This window comes from Canis lupus, chromosome 18, assembly GCF_003254725.2.
Source record: "Canis lupus dingo isolate Sandy chromosome 18, ASM325472v2, whole genome shotgun sequence".
In the NCBI taxonomy this organism is placed as follows: Eukaryota; Metazoa; Chordata; class Mammalia; order Carnivora; family Canidae; genus Canis; species Canis lupus.
The window spans coordinates 293,957-313,654 of NC_064260.1; the positions used below are offsets into that span (position 1 = coordinate 293,957).

Here is a 19,698-nt window from a genome sequence, read left to right on the forward strand (position 1 = left end):
GCCCGCCCGTGACACCCCTCCCGGTGACCCCTGCCCTCCATGCGCTGTGACCTTTCCTGTGACCCCTGCCCTCCGTGCACGGTGACCTTCCCGGTGACCCCTGCCCTCCGTGCACAGTGACCTTCCCGGTGACCCCCGCCCTCCGTGTGCAGTGACCTTCCTGGTGACCCCTGCCCTCCATGCGCTGTGACCTTCCCGGTGACCCCTGCCCTCCTGCCCGCGGTGCCGGGGTGACACTGCCCTCCGTCCACAGGGCTGGGCCAGCACACACCCAGCATGTTTTGTGGCTTATGTGACCGCTGAGTCCTTGCCTGTGGCACCTGCGTCCCTTGGGTCACACCGGGTTGGACCTCAGACCCTGCCCCCTGGGGTCGAGCCGGCCCGGGAACCCGAGTGTCCTAAGGACGCAGACCGTCTCTCTCCGCTTATGTCCCCCCGAAGCCCCGTGTCCAGCCCCTTGGGCTCCAGGCAAACCCGAGAGTTCCTGTGACCCCACGACCGTGTTGCGGGGTCAGCTCTGCTGGACGGGACGCGTGACCTTGCAGACATGCCGTGAGGGGACGCGCCGAGGGGCCGGGGATCAGGCTGGGCCCCGAGGATGAGGGGCTGCTCTGGGGCCTAACTGCCTGGAGGGCAGCCCGGGAGGACCCAGGGGTGGCCGTCGGCAAGCAGGTGGCTTCCCACACACGGGGGAGGGTGCGCTTGCTTCCTGTGGCTGCGAGGGGGACTCGTCACAACGGTGCATGAAAGCGGCAAGTCCGTGCTGTCACTGTCTGGGGTCAGAAGTCTGGCACCCGCTCACGGGGACACAGTCAGGTCTGCCTGCTTGGAGGCGGCGGCCGTTGGAGCCATCCTGCCGGCTTCCCTGCTTCTGTCCGCCCCCTCTTCTGGGGACACACGTGCCCGTCAACCCTGGAGAGCCCCCCCCCCCGAGGTGCTGATTCCAACGACGTCTGCAGCCTGTGCCCCAGGACGGAGCCGACAGGCAGGTTCTGGCCTTCGTGGGCCGGACGGCGCGTCTGGACGGAGCCGCACGGGCGAGGCTGGAAAGAGAACCCGAGGACGCGTCCGAGCGCACGGAGCTTCGTCACTGGGACCTTTCTGCGCAGCTGAAGCCAGTTGCGGCCGTCTCTGCCGCCGTGGATTCTCTTTCCTGACCGTCCCCGGCACGGGGTCTGGGTCCCCACGGCGGCCGGGCAGGGCCCCTCTGCAGCCTCCATCCTGTGACTCGGTGCAGCCGCCGGCCTTCCACGCGGAGGCTGGACGAGAACTGGTTCGGCCTCCACGCCTGGCGCTTCTGCGAGACACATGGGCTTTTGAATCTGTGCTTCGCATCCCTCTCCGCGGGGCCCGGGGCTCCCCAAGTCCACCAGAAGCCCCATCCTCCGTGGGCGTCTCGCCCTCGCACGCACGGGAAAGGCCGTGAGCTCCCGAGCGGAACGGAGGGCGAAGGTCGGGGTGGCGGGCGCCGCATACGGGGCCAACAGACCAGACCGTGTCACAGGCCCAGGTAGTGGCGGGGAGGGGGTCGCGGGCGGTGACGCGCGCCGTGAGGCCGGGAAGCCTGCGCGGGCTCTAACCACCCGTCTGCCTTGCCTCCTCGGACCGCCGGCAGTGCGCGAACACGAGCGCCGGGGCCCCCTACCTGACCGACCGCCTGGGCCACACGCTGCTGAACCTGTCCGCCTTCCCGCTGGAGGAGTACTTGCTGCTGCCGGCCGCCAAGCCCAGGTGGGTCTGCGCGGTCCCCGCGTCTCCCCTCCAGTCACCGGCTCGGCCCTGACGCTCCTAAAGACGCCAAGAGATGCTGTGGGCCACGGTGAGGCTCCTTCCGGGTGCAAATGCCGCCCGCAGAGGTTCGCTCCGGGCGCCAGAGGCGAGTTTCCCTCTCAGAGACCAAGGCCGTGTCGGGAGCGTCTCGACCCGTCTCCCCCTTAGCGGGGACGGCCTAGGAGGAGTCCCCTCCTTGGACGCTCCCCCTCCTGCTGCCCACCTCTTCCTTCGTTTTGTTTTTGATTTTTAAGATTGATTTATTAGAGCGAGTGTGCACGGCGGGAGGGGCAGGGGGCGGGGATCCCAAGCTGACCCCGTGCTGGGTGCTGGGCGCAGAGCCCGACCGGGGGGGCTCGATCCCACGACCCCCAGATCACAACCTGAGCTGAAGACCAAGGCTCAGACGCTCGGGTGACCGAGACCGCAGGTCCCCAGCTCACCTCGTATCCCCAAACGCGTCCCGGAATCTGTTTTCCAAGGCGAGGGCTCGAGGGCTTGCTTGCCAGGGACTCAGTGATCCGTGGCCCATAAAAGGCCCCCGGTCGCCGTCTCTCCGACGACTTCTACCCTGAGTGAATGAATGAGTGAACGCATGAGTGCACCACGCCCGGGGGTCGTGCATCCTCACCCTGGTCGGGGCCTGGTCGGGGCCTGGTCGGCCGCGTCTCCTCACCGTGCGGGCCCCGGACAGCGCGTCCCTGTGTGGAAGCCTTGGCCCTCCCTGTTGAATACTCGGGGTCCTCGGTGGACGCCCGGCTCCCGCGCCCGCCATGCCCCCTGCGTCCCCAGCACCTGTGTGGTTGGGATCCAGGTCACACTGACCCTGGAGCCGCTCTTGGGCCGTCAGGGTGGTGACGAAATGCCCCCCGGCTGCACGTGCTGGCTCACTGATCAAAGCACGGATCCCAGGGTGGGCGTCCGCCGTTGGCTCAGGGGTGCTCCCAGGGCCCTGGGGTCGAGCCCTGTGGCAGCTCCCTGCTTACCGAAGAGCCCGCTTCTCCCTCTCCCTCTCTAATAAATAAATGAAATCTTTTTTTTTAAAAAAAAAAGCAGATAAAGTACTAACAGCCGCCCCTGTTACCAGGCTTGGAGGCTGGACGTTCGGAGCACGGATCCCTGCTCAAGACGCGGATCCAGATGCATCCCAACCTGACACTGTGGCGAAGGTAAAGGTCTTCCTTTTTCTCCTCCCTGCATCAGGCTTCCTGCACGCTGCGCTCTTTCCCTCCTTTTCTTTCTTTTTCTTTAGAATATTTCATTTGTATGTATTTATTCATGAAAGACACAGAGAGGCAGAGACACAGGCAGAGGGAGAAGCAGGCTCCATGCAGGGAGCCTGATGGGGACTCGATCCTGGGACCCAGGGGTCACGACCTGGTCCAAGGGCAGACGCTCCCCGCTGAGCCCCCCAGGGACCCTCTCACCCTGCTTTGAAGATAAAAATTAAACAACTGGAACAAAATGGGATAGAAAGCCCCTGACCAAGGGAAGAGACCCCGTGGTCTGTCCTCCTTGCCCCCAGTGATGCCGCTCAGGGAACCCTGGTGTCACAGGACCTTGGGTCCGCCCACGCTCCCCCAGAAGAGCCTAGACTGTCCTGCGGTCTGTGCTTAGTGCCAAGAGCGATTTCTTCTTTTTTTGCAGTTAAAACACACACACAAAAAAACAAAAAACAAAAAACAAAAACCCAGAATTAGCGAACGATCCTCTGTGACATTAAGAACGACTTGAGGCGGAGGTGCAGTGGCGGGCTGGTGAGGGCCGTCGGGGGTCTCCTTTGTGGGCGGCTCACTGGGGTGGGCTCCGGGCGCCCCGCGACCCATCTCGTGCTCGCCTTGCCTTTCTATGTGACGCAAGTGGTGGTTCCTGACCTCGTGGCTCTCAGCCGCTTGGCTGTGGCCACTGGGGAGCTGGCGGGAACTGGGTCGTGCTGGGAGGATGTGGGGGGGTGGTTGCCCGCAAGGGGCGTGAGGCCTGGTGGCCTTGCCACTGCGGGACCTGGATGCTTCTTTGTGGGACCTGCCGGGTGGCAGCCCTGATCCCATTGCCAAACACGGCCCCGTCCAGAGAAACGAGCCGTCCAGCCGGCGGGATGAAGACCGGGGCCGCCAGCGGGGTCGTGGGGTCCTCGCAGCGTGCGGCAGCTCCCCCAACGGAATGTACAGCCCAGGGGCCCCCGGGGGCCCAGCGGTTAGCGCCGCCTTCAGCCTGGGGTGTGACCCCGGGTCCTGGGATCGAGTCCTGCGTCGGGCTCCCTGCATGGAGCCTGCTTCTCCCTCTGCCTGGGTCTCTGCCTTTCCCTGTGTGAATAAATAAATAAAATCTTAAAAAAATAAATAAAAAAATAGAAAAGAGTCCATTAGAATAGCAATATCCTTCAGTACAGGTCCCATCAGTGTGTTTGCTCTGCTCTGTTATCTCGGCTTTCCTGGCCTCGTCTCCTGTTCCTCCTCCGTCCTCTTCCTCCCGACGGACAGCCGCGCTGCTCTATTCTCCGTGCTCGGCGAACGTTCAGGTCAATGTATTTGGAGAAATAATGTTCCGTGTTCAGTCATTAATTTGAAAGTAATCTTTTTTGTTTTTTTTCTGATCATTTTCTTTGCTTTTAATTTGCAGGTCAAATTTTATTAGCTTACTGACCGAGAAAGAAAGAAAGAAAGAAAGAAAGAAAGAAAGAAAGAAAGAAAGAAAGAAAGAAAGAAAAAAAAATGATGGGTTTAGGTTCCTTTTTCGCTGTGAAAATATAATTATAGAGCAGCATTCACATTTGTTCTGGGGAAAATTAATCTATTTTTAGCTGCAAATTATATGCTCGAGATGAATGTGAAATTAGCAGAGTGAGGGGCCTGCCTGCTGCCGGCCCGCGGGGTTGCGCCCGGGCCCGACGTTCAGGCGCTGAAGCCCGTGGACTCACGTCCTTTGTGTCTCGGGGTAGCTGACGGCGTGGGACTGACCTCACGAGACCCATTACGTGTTTTCTTGTGTGTTTTAGGTGTGGTACAACCAGAAGGGCTTTCACGCCCTGCCTTCCTACTTGAATCACCTCAACAATCTCATTCTGTGGAGACACGTGCCTGCTGCCGAGGACTGGAGACGATACGGTAATGGCCCGTCCCGTGCAGGCGCGTTCACTGCTCAAAAGCCAACGTTTCTGAAGGGGAAAGTGCAAAGACGGCGGAGCCGATGCACGCGAAGCGTGATGAGAAGGTCTTCCCAGGGCAGCCTCTTTGTGCGTGAACGCACGAGTCACACGATTCTGGGGGTTGGCCTCTGGCGTCGCACAGTGTCCCCACGCTCTTGCCGTTCGGGCCCCGTCTGCGCAGTGGGGTGGAGGGACGGTGACACGTTCCCTCTTGAGGGCCTCGCCGTCTCACGGGAGCGAGAATCATTCCTCTTTTTTTTTTTAATAAAGATTTTATTTTTTATTTTTTATTTATTCATGATAGACATAGAAAAGAAAGGAAAGAAAGAAATGAAGGAAAGGAAGGAAGGAAGGGAAGGAAAGGGAGGAAAGAAAGGAGAAAGAAAGGAATGGAAAGAAAAAGGGAGAAAAAGGAAGGAAAGAAAAGAAAGGAAGGAAAGAAAGGGAGGAAAGAAAAGAAAGAGAAATGAAAGGAAAGAAAAAAGAAAGAAAGCAAAAGAAAGAAAGGAAGAAAGGAAGGAAAACAGAAAGGAAGGAAAGGAAGGAAGGAAGGAAAGAAATGAAGGAAAAGAAAGGAAAGGAAAGAAAGGAAGGAAAGGGAGGAAAGAAAAGAAAGAAAGAAATGAAAGGAAAGAAAGGAAAGGAAAGAAAAATGAAGAAAAAGGAAAGAAAAAGAAAGGAAGAAAGGAAGGAAAAGAGAAAGGAAGGAAAGGAGGGAAAGGAGAGAAAAGAAAGGAAGGAAAGAAAAGAAAGGAAAGGAAGGAAGGAAAGGAAAGAAAAAGGAAGGAAAGAAAGAAAAAGAAAGAAAGGAAGGAAAGGGAGGAAAGAAAGGAAAGAAAAAGGAAGAAAAGGAAAGAAAGGAAAGGAGGGAAAGGAGAGAAAAGAAAGAAAGGAAAGAAAAGAAAGGAAAGGAAGGAAGGAAAGAAAGAGGAAGAAAGCAAAAAGAAGCTTATTTGGAAAAATTGACCCAAGGTCATGTCCGGAATCCAGAGTGACTTGATTGACTTAAGGGGATGTCATTTGCCTCCCTTGCGTGGGGCAGGCTGCAATTCATCAAATTCTTTCAGCTTCTCAAAAAAAAAAAAAAAAAATTCAAGAAAGCAGCCAGCTGTAGGAGCATGGACGGGCCGCAGCCGCCGGCTTTACTCACAGCGTTTCCTGTTTCCGCATCAATTCCAGGGAAGCAAATCCAAAGCGATTTCCCGGGTGTCCTCACCTTACCCCACTTTATCTTTTTCCTCCCGGTTTGTTTCCCACCAAGTGTGTAATGAAGCGAGGCTGGATCCTTCGGTGGCACCGTCATCGCGTGGGAAGCTGGTGGGGAATACGCGGAAGGAAACACGCTGGTGCCCAAGGGCAGTGGGTCTCGGGGGAGGGCAGCAGGCGGTGCGCACGGGCCTCGAGCGCGGGGGTCCCCGGGAGACACGGTGCCCGCGGCGTCCCCGCGCGGACGAGGGCCTTGTAGGGCGGCCGCGTCAGCCCGCTGCGCTGCTCAGAGGACGAGGCCCAGCGGGACCGGCCACCGGCGGGCTCTGGGGCCCTGGGCTCGAGGTCAGGCTGACGTCAGAGCCCTGACCCCACGACTCCCGCAAGTCGAGAGCTGCGTCCTGGGGCCGGGACCCCGGGCCGAGGTCGAGTGAGAGCAGGTCATAGCCACGAGGGAGTCGTGCTGTCCTCTCGGCTCAGGGCCGGGGTCCGGCTCGGCCTGGTCGCCCGCCTGGCCTCGTCCGACAGAGGGAGGACTGTGCGCCTCCCCGGCGGCCTTCCCCTGTGTCCGAGGATGAGCGCGAGGACCAGGACGGGTGCCCGGGCTGGAGGGCGGAGGGCGGTCGCCGGCAAGCCACCTGGCGGCCGAGCGCTCCCCCGAGTCGGGCGTTCCCCGGGCCTCTGGCACGACGTGGAGGAAAAATACATGAAATCATAAAGTTCAGACGGATGGGAGCCAAGGTTAGTGTTAGTTTTGGGGAAAGGAGAGAATTTAAAGAGCCGGCAGCTGCAGGGGGCAGTGGGCAGTGTCCTCGGGGCCTGCGTCTCCGGTCCTGTCGCAAAGCACCGCGGGAGTGTGGGGCAGCTGCAGAGGCCGAGGTCATTCAAGGTCGGTCGGTGCAAGTGGTTCAGAGGATCAGAGCTTTCCTCTCGTTAGAGAGGGCACCCCGGGCGTCCGCGGGGAGGGACCCCAGCCGTCCATGGAGAGTGACCCTGGGCATCCACGGAGAGGGACCCCAGGTGTCCACATAGAGCAACCCCCAAGTGTCCATGGAGAAGGACCCCAGCTGTCCACGGAGAGGGACCTCAGGCGTCCACGGAGAAGGACCCCAGCCATTCACGGAGAGTGACCCCGGGTGTCCACGGAGAGGGACCCCAGGTGTTCACGTAGAGTAACCCCCAGGTGTCCATGGAGAGGGACACCAGGTGTCCACGGAGAGGGACCCCAGCCATTCACAGAGAGCGACCCCGGGTGTCCACGGAGAGGGACCCTGTCTATCCATGGAGAGCAACCCCGGGCATCCGTGGAGAGGGACCCTGTCCGTCCACAGAGAGGGACCCGGCCGTCCACGGAGAGCGACCCCGGGTGTCCACGGAGAGCGTCCATGGAGAGTGACCACGGGCGTCCACAGAGAGGGACCCCAGGCATCCATGGAGAGGGACCCCAGCCGTCCATGGAGAGGGACCCGGCCGTCCACGGCGATGCGTACCGTGTTACCGGTGGGGAGAGCAGGGCCCGGACGTCAGTGCGGAGGCTGAGTAGACGAGGTGGCCGTCATGGACGCATCACCTCTGTCGTGAGCACTTGGTTAGGTGACTTCCGACGGGCTCTGTGGCCACCCAAGGACCGACGGCACCACGTGGATGCGCCACGGAAGAGCCACGCTGGAATGATCGGAAATGGCCCGGAGTTCACACGCGCTCGTCCCTCCCCTGCCCGGCCGTCTCCTGTCCCCGGTCCCCTCCTGGGATGGGAGGCAGCGGAGCACACAGGATGCGCAGTGGGGCCCCGGGCTTGACCCGCCCCCGGCAGGACTGGGTGTGCTGCGTAGATGGAGCTGTGGAGGAGGAGGAGCCAGGCAGGGGCTGTGCCGACCGAGAGCCGTGGCAGCCGTGACGAGTGCTGCAGAGGGAGCCCGTGCCTCAGGGTCGTGCGTTGCGTGGGCCTGTTCCTCGCCGCGCGTGCCGACAGCAATCAGATGACCAAGTGCACTCGGAGCTACGCGGGCAGACGTCTTCTCTGTCGACCGCCGAGGCGACAAGAGCCCCTTGCAGTCCTCGTGGCTGACGCGGGGGCTCCTCAGGGCAGCCACCCGAGGCTACGTGGACCGCAGTGGTTTCCCACAAACGGGGTGTGCTGGGATCTAGAGAATCAGGCTTGTGGCTCTCAGTCGGCTGTGTGTGGCCTTGGGGAGTCCCTACCACGTGCCTCTGCCTCAGTTTCCCCCTTTGTGCGCCCCTCCCCTGCGCGGGCACAGCTGCCCCGGGTCCAGGTCAAGGCCTGTGCGCCGACAGGTGCGTGGGGAGGATGCGGATCCTCAGAGGTCCCCCTGCGGCCCATGGGGTTCGGGAGTCGGCATCGTCTCTGAGCAGCCGTGAGGGGGCGCAGAGCTCCCCGCACTTACCAGTGGGGTTTGTTCCCCTAAACCCGTCTTACCTTGAAAATATCCTCAAAGATGCACTTAACGCACGGAGCCCCTGGGCGGAGGGGAGGGGCCCGGGTGGGTGCTGGGGTCTGGATGGAGGGGAGGGGCCCGGGCCCGGGTGGGTGCTGGGGGGCCTGGGCGGAGGGTAGGGGGGCGCCGTGGGGGCCCAGAGGTCTGGCTGCCGTGGGGTCCGGGGCTCGCAGGCTCACCCTGTGACGTGTCTTCCGCAGGAATAACGCTGTTCAGCCACCCGTACGGAGGCGCCTTGCTGAACGAGGACAAGATGTGAGTTGGGGGACCGCCGGGCGAGGCGGCCTGGGGGGGGCGGAGCTTGGGTTCTAGGGGTGACTTGGTGGCCCGCTGCGCCGCCCCACGATGCCGGCTTGGGCGTTTCTTTGCCGTTTCTTTGCCGAGGGGGACGACAGCGGCCACTGGGGGACGGGCGTTGGCCTGAGCTGGAAACGGAGGAGCGTACGGACTCCCCGTGTGATCCGTTGTCCCAAGGGCGTGAGCTCCAGGAAGCTTGGGGCCCGTCTCCCAGGTGCTCCTTGGGGCACCGTCTTATTCTAAGGACTTTATTTTATTTATTAGAGACAGAGAGAGCAGGGACAAGGCAGGGGAGGGGAGAGAGAACCTCAAGCAGACCCTTCTCGGAGCTCTGAGCCTGACGCGGGCTCGATCCCGGGACCCGAGACCCTGACCTGGGCTGGAGGCGGGCGCTCCCCCCCCTCACCGAGCCCCCGGGGCCCTAGAGATTTAAGCCATGTCTTCACTTCACCTGGGATTCGAATTCACACCCTGAGGTCGAGGGTTGCACGAGCCACCATCTGAGCGGCGGGCGCCTGGGGCGTAGGGTCGGCCAGGGTGTGGGTGTACCTTGGGGGAGGGAGGGCGCGCCTGCCCATCCCCCCCTTTTCCACGCGCCTGGAAATCTGTGTGTAACTCGGCTCCCTGAAAACTTAGCGGCGGCGTCGGTCGCGTCCTCCCAGGACCTGCCGACCTGCGCTGGAGCCGCGGGCTGCTGGGCGCCCCGCTTCCCGGGTGTTAGAGCAGCAGCAGCGCCCAGCAGGTCGACCTCCCGCCCCACGGGGATGCTCGGGGGCCCTGTAGGCTCCCGGGGAGGAAGGTGCAGCGCGGGGTCGGGGGTGGCCAGCCATGTCTACGCGGCCCCTCGGAGTTTCTGGGGCGCCCTGGGGGCTCAGGCCATGACCCTGGGGTCCTGGGATCGAGTCCTGCGTCGGGGTCCCCGCAGGGAGCCCGCCTCTCTCTGTGTCTCTCGTGGATAATAAAGTCCTTAAAGGTGGAAGCCCCAGGAGCGCCCCTCGGCCTCTGCAGGCCCTCGGGAGGCCTCGGGAAGGGCCCTCCTGGTGCAGGTGCCTCGCTGGGCTGGGGCTGGGGCTGGGGCTGGGGCTGGGGGTGCCATCCTGCCCCGGGGGGGTCGTGGGAGGTCGCTGCGGGTGCTGCCCCCCCCCGGCCCTGACGCCCGCCTTTCCCGCAGCCTGGAGAGCATCCGGCAGTGCGGTGTGGCGCTGTGCATCGTGCTGGGCTGCGCCGTCCTCACCGCCGCCCTGGGCAGCTCCGTGGTGCACGACCGGGCCACCAGCGCCCTCAGGCTGCAGCGCATCAGCGGCCTGGGACACGCCACCTACTGGCTCGCCAACTTCCTCTTCGATGGGGTAGGTTGCTGGGGCAGGGGGAGGGGCGGAGGGGAGGGGGCGGGGAGGGGGAGGAGGGGGGCGGGGAGGGGGCGGGGAGGGGGAGGAGGGGGGGCGGGGAGGGGGAGGCCCTGGGGCTGCCGCGAGCCACAGGCTTCTGCCCCCCTCACCCGCCCACCCCACCCCCACCCTGGGACACGGACCCCCCACTCTGCCCCCCGCACTCCTCTCCCCCCACACACAGCCTGGCTGGGGTGCTGCAGGGGCAGGTCCCGCTCCAGTCCTCCACCTCCCCCCGCCCCGTCCTCCCCTCTTCCCTCCCCTCCCCCCGCCCAGTGCAGACGTTGCCCGGACTCACCATCCGCTCCCCAGCCGCATGAGTGTGTCCTCCCCATCCACCCGCCCCGCGCCCCTCCGACCTCGGTCACATGTGTAGGGACCCACCCTCCGGGGCGAGTGGGGTCACCAACCGACAGGGGAGGGTGCTAGGCGGGGGGGTTTCCAGAGTACAGAGCCCGGCCCGTGCCCTTGACCCCTTGCCCGTGCCCTTGAAGGCAGCTCGCACCCTTGACCCCGGCCCACGCCCTTGACTCTGGCCTGTGCCCTTGACCCTGGCCTGCATCCTTGACCCCCTGCCCGCGCCCTTGACCCCCTGCCCGCGCCCTACACCCGGCCCTTCCCTTGACCCTGGCCCGCACCCTTGACCCCTGCCCATGCCCTTGACCCCTGCCCACACCCTTGACCCCCTGCCCACACCCTTGACACCCAGCCCTGCCCGTGAGGCGGCTCCTCTTTATCCTGCGATGCCCGCCCTGGGGCTGAAGGGCAGGGAGGGTGCTTCTCTTCCCCGGTGACCCTGTTTCCATCGTTGTCCCATCGGTTCCCATCTACGTAGTGGATCAAACCACTCATTTAGCAGTTTTGTGGCTCTGTGTGGGCGAGGTGCATCCACGGTGCGGGGACACATTCGCGGCAGGGCCATGGGACCCGGGGGGAGGAGGGCAGGGGCACATCCCTGAGTGCACGTGGGGCAGAGGCCAGGGTCCCGGGAGGTCCTGGAAGGTCTGGGAGGTCCCAGGAGGTCCCAGGAGGTCCCAGAAGTTCTGGGAGGCCCCAGTAGGTCCTGGAAGGTCCAGGAGACCCAGAAGGTCCCAGGAGGTCCCAGAAGGTCCAGGGAGGTCCTCAAAGGTCTCGGAAGGTCCTGGGAGGTCCCAGGAGGTCCCAGAGTGGCCGGGGCACTGCTGTGGTTTCCCAGGGCCGTCCACCCAGTGCGGGAGGCGGGATGCCCCAGACCCCGGCCTCTGTCCCGGGCGCGTGGTGGTGCCTTCATTCGTCCTGCGTCCTTGGGTGTGTCCGCGTCCCGATGTCCTCCTCTGTCGAGGCCGCTCTGGGGACCCGTTCAGGGCCGCAGCTTCATGCCCAGTGACGGGCTGAGGTCCCAGGGCGTCCGTGGGGGGCCGGGGGGTTGCAGCCCGGCCCAGAGCTGGACTCTCCCTGGCTGCCTGCCTGTCACCCCCCAACCCGGGTGGGACGTCACCCCCCCTCCTTGTTTCCCCAGGTCTTTTACTTGGTCTCCGTGAGCCTGTGTGTGGCCGTCATCGTCGCCTTCCAGCTCCCGGCGTTTACGGTCCGCCAGAACTTGGCAGCCACCGCCCTCCTGCTGGCGCTCTTCGGGTACGTGCGGGGGACGCGGCCGCAGGGTTACGGTTTGTTTTCTGCTGGAGAACCTCCTGGGTGGCTTTGGACCTGCTGCCGGCTGCATGATTTTCTCTTTTCGAGCAATTCTGCAGCTTCTCGGAGGGCCGTGTAGATGGCCGGGGCGGTTGACGGTGCCCTACGGCGGAGGCGGTGGCTGCAAACTGCCTCCGAGGGAGAGTGTCGCCGAGGCCGCGGGTGCACGTGGGGCCTGGAAACAGGCCGCCCGGCTTCCCGGGTCTCCTCGGGGGGCACAGCAAGGGCGCCGTCCACACTGCTCGCTTCCGTGTCCCCAGCGGCCAGCGTCGTCGCTCGCTGTCCCCATAACACGTCCCCGCACGTCCCTCCCGCGGCGGCTGTACGTCCGATCCAGGCCGAGCCGCGAGAGACACTCGTCAGGGGGATGGAGCGTCTCTAACGTACTCGTTTATTATAACGCGAGGCGAGTCTTTTATTTAAAACCCCGTAAAGCCAAAGACGAGTGAGATGACTGTATGCAGCTCACGGCGACGCTGCGGACCCAAAACACTTGGTTAGGGGACAGGGTCCAACGTAAGCGACTGTTCCCGTGGCTGGACAGACGGCGTGGGAGACAGACAGGCAGACGGCTCCTTCCGGGAGTCGTGCACACTGGGGCCCGGACACGGCCGCAAGTGTGGGTTCCCGTGTCTGGGGACTCGGGTGACTCAGGTGAGGATCCAGGGGCGTCGATGGTGCCGTCAAGCTCCCCACGGCCGGACGAGACACGCTGCGCCCTGCCTTGATTTTGAGCTTCGGGAATGCGGAGGTCGCTGGGCTTGGAGCGAGGCGGCGCCGGGACAGAGGCGACTGCTTACAGAGCCCTATGGTGCGGCCCAAGCCTGGGACAGACGGCACGAAGCCCCGACCTCTGGCCGCGTTTGCAGTGGAAGCATTTTCTGGGGGATTTTGGGAGACTCCGAGATCCCTTGATGTTCGGCCTGGCCCAGGCCGCAGGGCTCCGGGGAGGAACCCTGAGGCCAGGTGGCCCCGGTCACCCCGGGCAGCCGGCGGGAATCCCAGGGCCACGTCCCCACGGTCGTGGCTTTGTTCCTTGCTGGGTCCCTGCCTCGCCCGCGACACACCGACACACCGGGGCAGCGCTGTGTCCCCGCCCCCGGGTCACTGCCATCCCCAAGAGCGGGACAGGGACCCGGAGGACAAAGCGGGGAAGGCTGGCCCCAGAGTGACCCCCAACCTGAGGACGTTACAGGCCTCTCAGGGGCCTTGCCGCGGGACCGGGCTTGGGATCCGAGGAAACCCGGGGTCAGACAAGCCCGGAGAGTCTCCAAGACACACGGAAAAGTGCCCAGTGACACATTTTTTTTTTTTAATCTTCCTATTGTCTTGGCCCTGGAAAACTTGATATTTTAGCTGGAAAGTGGGGATAATTAGCATCAAAAAGAGGAAAGGAATGTTGGAAACAAAAGAGCATCAGCTCCTGTAAACCTTTGAGCAAAGGTAGAAACTGTTGCAGGCCCCCGGGTTGCTCTAAAATAGGTTATGCTCTAGAAGCCCATTTAACTTTTTTCCTTTAAAGATTCTATTTATTTATTTGAGGAAGAGAGAGAGAGGGAGGGTGCGCGCAGGAATAGGAGGAGGAGCGGAGGGAGAAGCAGCCGCCACGGGGCTCGAACCCAGGACCCGAGATCATGACCTGAGCTGAAGGCAGACGCTTCCTCGACGGAGCCCCCCAGGAGCCCCCCTTTTTAACTTTTTTCTTAAAAAAAAAAGAAGGATCCTGGAGCTGCCACGATGGGAATTTGAATCAAGTATTTGAGGTGACTAATGAACACGTAGGAAGAAAAGGATGCACGGCGGCCAGAAACCCGACCTGAAGCCTGTTCCCAGATGCGACCAGAGCAGCTCTGCTGCAGGTGCCGCCGGTGACGTCGTTGCCTAAACAAGTGACGCCGTGACCTGAGCCCTGTGGACACTTGACCCCCGGAGTCTGGAAGAGTCACAGGGGCGGGGGCTGGGGGAGGGGATTCGCATCGGGCTCCCAGGGGACCATGGAGGCGGTCATCCTGCCGCTTCGTGCACAGGGCGTATGGGAGGGAGGCTGTGACCTGCGGCGGGTGGCGGGTGAGGCTGGTGCCGTGTCCTCGAGAAGACGCAGCCTCGTGGCCGCCGTGGTCACCTCGCCGCTGGTCAGGACCCATGAACGCCTTCCCGTCTGCAGGGGGACCACGGCCCCCTCCGCCCAGGCCGTTGGACACCGGGAGGGTGCGGGCCCGCAGGACGGGACATGGGGAGGAGCCGAGAAGGAGCTTTCTGGTTTTACCTTCATGCATTTAGGGGGATTTATCAGAGTGCACGTGCAGGGGAGAGCGGGGGAGCCTGTGAGCACAGCCTGGGGCGGGCGGCCCACGACCCCGAGGTCACGACCGAGCCCCCTCAGGGCCCTCGTCGGCTCTGCTGCTCCCCGTCCGTGGCCGCCGTTGGTTCTCGCTTCCCTGACGGGAACCGGGGTGAGAAGCAGGAGCCGAGCTGGCCCCCGGGGAGGTGGGGGCACCCCGGGTGGCCCCCAGGTCGTGGGGCTGCCCCGCTGGCGGCCGTCCCCTGCTGCTGCCGTCAGGCCAGGGCCCCGCGTGGGCTCGGTTCAGGGAGCTCAGGGAGCGGCGACCCGGCCCGCATCTGCACCCGCACCTGCACCTGCACGCCACCAAACCTTTGGGAGCACAGCCTGACCTGCCCCCTGCCCTGCAGGTACGCGACCCTCCCATGGATGTATCTGATGTCCAGGATCTTCTCCAGCTCGGACGTGGCCTTCATCTCCTTCGTGTCCCTGAACTTCATCTTCGGGCTGTGCACCATGCTCATGACCATCATGCCCCGGCTGCTGGCCATGGTCTCCAGAGCGCAGGTCGGTGGGCTCCAGCCGCGCCTCGCAGGGCGGCGGGGGGGTGGGGGGCGCCGGCCCCGGCCCCTCGGGGGACTTTTCCAGCTGGAACTATGGGAGAACAGGCTGCCAGCCGTGGTCTTTAACCCCCAGAAAGTTTGCACCCCTGCCTCCGCCCGCTGCCCCTCTGTGCTGCTGGCCTGCCCCCGATTCCTCCGTCCGGGGCATGGGACGGACCAGGGGCTGTGAGCTCGGCCTAGCGACCGCCCAGCCCTCCCGGTGCAGGCCGTGCGGCGGGGCCGTGTCGGGTGTTTGGGGACGGCGGCCTGCGTCCCCGGGCAGGCTCGCTTGCTCCGGCCTGGGCGCGGGGACCGGCGGCTTGGGGTCACTGCCGGGCTGCTGCTGAAGCCCTTGGTGCGGCGACGCCGTCCTGCGCTCGGCGAAGGGAACGGATCCGTTCGGCTGACGTCAGCTGAGCCGGGGTTGGCATGTCCCTGCCTCGCAGGGGCCCTGCGGCTCAAGGAGGAACGGGGAGCAGGCTCGGGGCGGACACTGCCCCGGGGGGGACAGGCGAAGCCCTGGGGACGGGATCACAGGAGGAGGCGCGGGGGCCTCGGCGTCTGTGCTCTTGCAGCCGCAGTCAGCGTCCAGGGACGCGCCGCTCCTACGTCCTAACCGGGGAGAGACGCAGCTCTGGTGTGGTCCGTTATTTGATTCAGGGACACCGTTTCCCAAAAGCCCCGGTTATAAGCCCGTTTAGGACGGGCTGGCGTCCCCGACGAGCGGCAGATAGGACGAGTCCAATGAGCTAAGGGAAGAGTCCGATGAGGCCCCCGTGCTGCTTCCCTGTGCGCTTGGAGACGAAGCCTCGTGTAAGAGTTCACACCTGCGATCGCGCGCTCTGCTGCTCCCAAGTCACCTTATTCACGACTGCGTTTATTTGATTTTCTGTTATTTAATTATTTAAACATTTATTTGAGAGCACGCGTGTATGCGCGCGCGCGCGCGCGCGCGCGAGAGAGAGAGAGAGAGAGAGAGAGAGAGAGAGAGAGAGGGAGGGAGAGAGAGAGAGAAGGAGCAGAGGCAGAGGGAGGAGCAGACTCCCGCCGAGCGAGGAGCCGATGCAGGACTCGATCCCAGGCCCCCGAAACCGTGACCTGAGCTGCAGGCAGGGGTGTGAGGTCTGAGCCCCCGTGTGCCCCTCGGACCACACCTGCTGGGTGCACCTGACTGCTCTGTGCATTTATCGAGGGTGAAGTGCAGTGAAGTCCATGGAGGTGGGAGCACAGGGTCCTTTACAGAAGGGCCTAGTGGGCGACGGCTGACACAGCCCCAAGTCTAATCTCATGGTGAGATGAAGCTGACATCCACGGCACACCGGATGGTGAAAAAAAAAAAAAAGAGTGAATTTTAGGGGAGCTGTTGAAGCTCAGTAGACATTTAATTTAAAAGTGGCATTGAAAATAAAAAAAATAATAAAACTGACCCGATCCAACCCGGTCTTCTCCCTCAGGCCGCACCTCCTAGTACCATCACCCCGCGGGGTCGAGGGCGTGGTGGTTAGGGGTGCACCTGTGAATTTGCAGGGCACGTCCCCTCCGTCAATCCCCCCCAGATCACGTTCTGCTCACAGGAAAAATACCTCCATGTATCCCACGAGTCCCCCAAAGCCTTGACTTACTCTAGCATCACTCGCAAGTCTTCCCCTATGTCTCACCTGCTCAGGTGTGGACGGGGCTTTAGGCGTGAAGCATCGTGAGACGGAAGCGCCCTCCATCCGGGAGCCGGTGAACCGCAGATCCCGTGCTTCCTTCCGCAGCACGACTGTGGACGGGCTCAGGGTGGACTTGCACGTTCCCAAAGCGGGACACGGAAGGGGGAAGCGGGTGAGGGCTCCCCGGGCACGTCCGCCGGCCCAGCCAGGCAGACCCGGCAGACCTCAGGCTCCGGAATAACGCCGTCTGGGTCGGTGGCCGTGCGCGCCCTCCAGGGCGCCGGCAGGGAGCCTGGGACACGGGCCCCGCAGGGAAGCGGGGGGTGCAGAGAGCTTGACCCCTTCCCCGTTCGTGTCCCTGCACAGAATTTACAGAAGATCTACGACGTGCTCAAGTGGGTGTTCACCGTGCTGCCGCAGTTCTGCCTCGGGCAGGGCCTGATCGAGCTGTGTTACAACCAGATCCGGTACGACCTGACCCACGGCTTCGGCATCGATTCCTACGTGAGCCCCTTCCAGATGGACTTCCTGGGCTGGATCTTCGTGCAGCTGGCCGCGCACGGCACCGTGCTCCTCCTCCTCAGGGCTTCGCTGCAGTGGGACCGTCTGCCGCGGCCACGGTGGGGCGTGGGCTCGTCCCGGGGTGGGGTGGGGGGGGCGGGGGGGCTCCATCCTCAGGTCGCAGGACACCCAGTGCGTCCACCCAGCGTGGGCCACACTGCCAACGGGGGAGGCTTCGGGTTGATGCTGCTTTTTCTTTTCTTTCCGTCTTTCTTTCGTCCCTTTTTGCTTTTTGGACTGATGTGAGTCACCACTGCTAGGAAGGCGGATGTGGCAGTGCCAAGTGGTGACATGATCGTTCTAATTATTTAATTTTCCCCTTTGAAATTGTTGACTTTCCCTCTTACTTTGATTGTAGCATCTAGGCGACTTCAGTTGAGACCATAAATTCTTTCTTTCTTTCTTTCTTTCTTTCTTTCTTTCTTTCTTTCTTTCTTCTTTCTCTCTTTCTCTTTCCTTCCTTTCTTTTCCTTCCTTCCTTCCTTTCTTCTTTCTTTTTTCTCTTTCCTTCCTTTTTTCCTTCCTTCCTTTTTCTTTCTCTTTCTTCTTTCTTTCTTTCTTTCTTTCTTTCTTTCTTTCTTTCTTTCTTTCTTTCTTTCTTCTTTTATTCAGTTAGTTAGTTAAAAAAAGATGTTATTTATTTGTTTGAGACAGAGAGCGCACTCCCACACAGAGGGAGAGGGAGATGCAGACTCCCTGCTGAGCCGGGGGCCCCGATGCAGGGCTCAGTCCCAGGCCCCCAGGATCGTGCCCTGACCCGAAGGCCAATCCTTAACTAACTGAGCTCCCCCAGCGCCCCTAACGTATTTTATTTTTACGGCTCAATGGCATTAACTCCTAAAAATCAGGGATGAATGGAAGGTCAGCTCTGACAACCGCCTGCCCTTTGCCAAATCCTTTTGCTTTTGATGCTGTGATCTTCTCTGTTAGGTGACGAACGTCGAGGAGCACGAGGAATACGTGTTGTGTGTTAATACTATGACATTTACACGCGCGTCTCGTGTTTAACGACGTAACAGTGCATAGTATATAATATGTTTATATTTCCTTTGACGTGTCCGTTCCTGTGTTTGTGGCCCGTCTGCACACACACAAGTCCCTGTTACTCTAAGCGGGACTTCAGGCAGCCTTGCAGGAGCATCTAGAGTATTGTCAGCTAACATGTTGTGGACGCATGGGGAAGAAATGTGCGTTTGCACGTAGGCCTCACAGAGCTGTGCGTGCCCCTCCGTGGCCCGCGTGGCCTGCGTCCGTGCACCTGCTCTTCCCAAGCGCTGCACGCTTCAACTACAAGAGGATCCTTCGTGAAGAAGTGACTAACTAGGGCCGTGTCCCTGGAGAGCCTGTTGAGGACGGGGGCCGCGCTATGAGCTTTTGTGGCGACGCCTTTGTGGAATTGTTCCCGCCAGTCGCTTCGTGACATGCTTCCTTTGTCAATCCTTCCAATCTGCTGAAGCAGCGAGCCGCTCTGACTCGGAATCCCAAAGCTCTCCTGAATCGGCCACAATCACGCCGGAGGCTGTGGATACCCAGCGTTGCCCTGGATTTGTAAGAGAATTCTGAGTGCCTTTCAAACACGACTGGTTCTGTGATTGGCCCTCACGCGTCTAATCTGTTTTAAAACCTAGACTGCAGCGTCCCGTCGGGTGGATTCCAGGAGGCTCCTCCTCCGGGAGCATCAGAAGACTTGTTCTTAAAAGGGAACCCGTCCTGGATTCCTTTGCACAGCGTAGGATAAACCGTATTTTGGAATACGGCCGCTGCCCTCCAGGCACTGCCGCATGGAGGGCTCCTACAGTGGACGTCTCACTGCATTGCAGTATTTTTCAGATCCACATCCGCCCGGGCCCGCTAATCACTGCCCAAACGGGGAAATCCAGGGTTCTTAGCCTGGTCCCCTCAGGTGGGCATTTAACGCCCAAGAAGCTCTCCAAGACCGTCCCCTCCCCCCTTGGGGGGCATTTGCCTCCGGTCACCTGCTCAGCCGGGGTCTCTGGCAGGCTGGCGTCACCCACGCCCCGGGCGGGCCCCAGCATCATCCTGTGCTGTGTGTGTGCCGCACTCCCCGCCACCATCGGGTCCTTTGTGGGCTGGTGGAGCTGAATCCTGGGAGTGAATAGGAAGACCTGCCCCCCATGCCCAGGAGGGACGTGCCCACCTCCCCCCACGCCCCATGGGCCGTCGTGACCGGCCCCCACCGCTGGGCCTGGGTGCTGGGTGAGGGGCCCCTCCTTGCTGTCGCCCTGGCCAGCCCCGGCCCTGAGCTGAGCCCTGCTGCTCCCTATGGGGCTCTGCTCAGAATCCAAGTCTCCACGAGACGCCGAGCCCTGGCCGAGCGGCAGGCGGGCTGGGGGCGTCCTTGTCCCCTTTTGATCTGGAGCTGGACCTGGGTCTGGCTTGGTGGGGGGCTGCGCGTAGGCCGGTGGCCCAGGACGGCCTTTCTCTGCTGCTGCTGGCCGTGCCGACTCTGTGCCCGCGCCCGTCCTTCCTCCGGGACGTGGAAGCAGAGGCGCGTTTCTGAGCGTGGCTGGGTGGACTGTGTTGTCGGGAGTGCCTGCAAAGTGACCGCTACAATGACAGGAGATGTGAACAGGTGCACTTTCCTGCCCCTGCCCCCTCAGAACCCTGCGACCAGAAGCTCTGGGGATGAACCTGAGGGGCTCCCC

At 62.1% G+C, this 19,698-nt stretch overlaps 1 protein-coding gene across 1 annotated transcript in view; it reads left to right on the forward strand.

The window, feature by feature from the left end:
• The window catches only part of ABCA13 (ATP binding cassette subfamily A member 13), a 188,739-nt gene that overhangs the window by 127,911 nt on the left and 41,130 nt on the right, over window positions 1–19,698 (forward strand). The window contains exons 38-45 of the mRNA XM_049096779.1: window positions 1,616–1,731; window positions 2,858–2,939; window positions 4,766–4,874; window positions 8,778–8,832; window positions 10,046–10,223; window positions 11,761–11,876; window positions 14,625–14,781; window positions 16,838–17,091. Of these exons, the coding sequence (XP_048952736.1) occupies window positions 1,616–1,731; window positions 2,858–2,939; window positions 4,766–4,874; window positions 8,778–8,832; window positions 10,046–10,223; window positions 11,761–11,876; window positions 14,625–14,781; window positions 16,838–17,091 (1,067 nt within the window). The remainder of the gene's footprint in view (window positions 1–1,615; window positions 1,732–2,857; window positions 2,940–4,765; window positions 4,875–8,777; window positions 8,833–10,045; window positions 10,224–11,760; window positions 11,877–14,624; window positions 14,782–16,837; window positions 17,092–19,698) is intronic.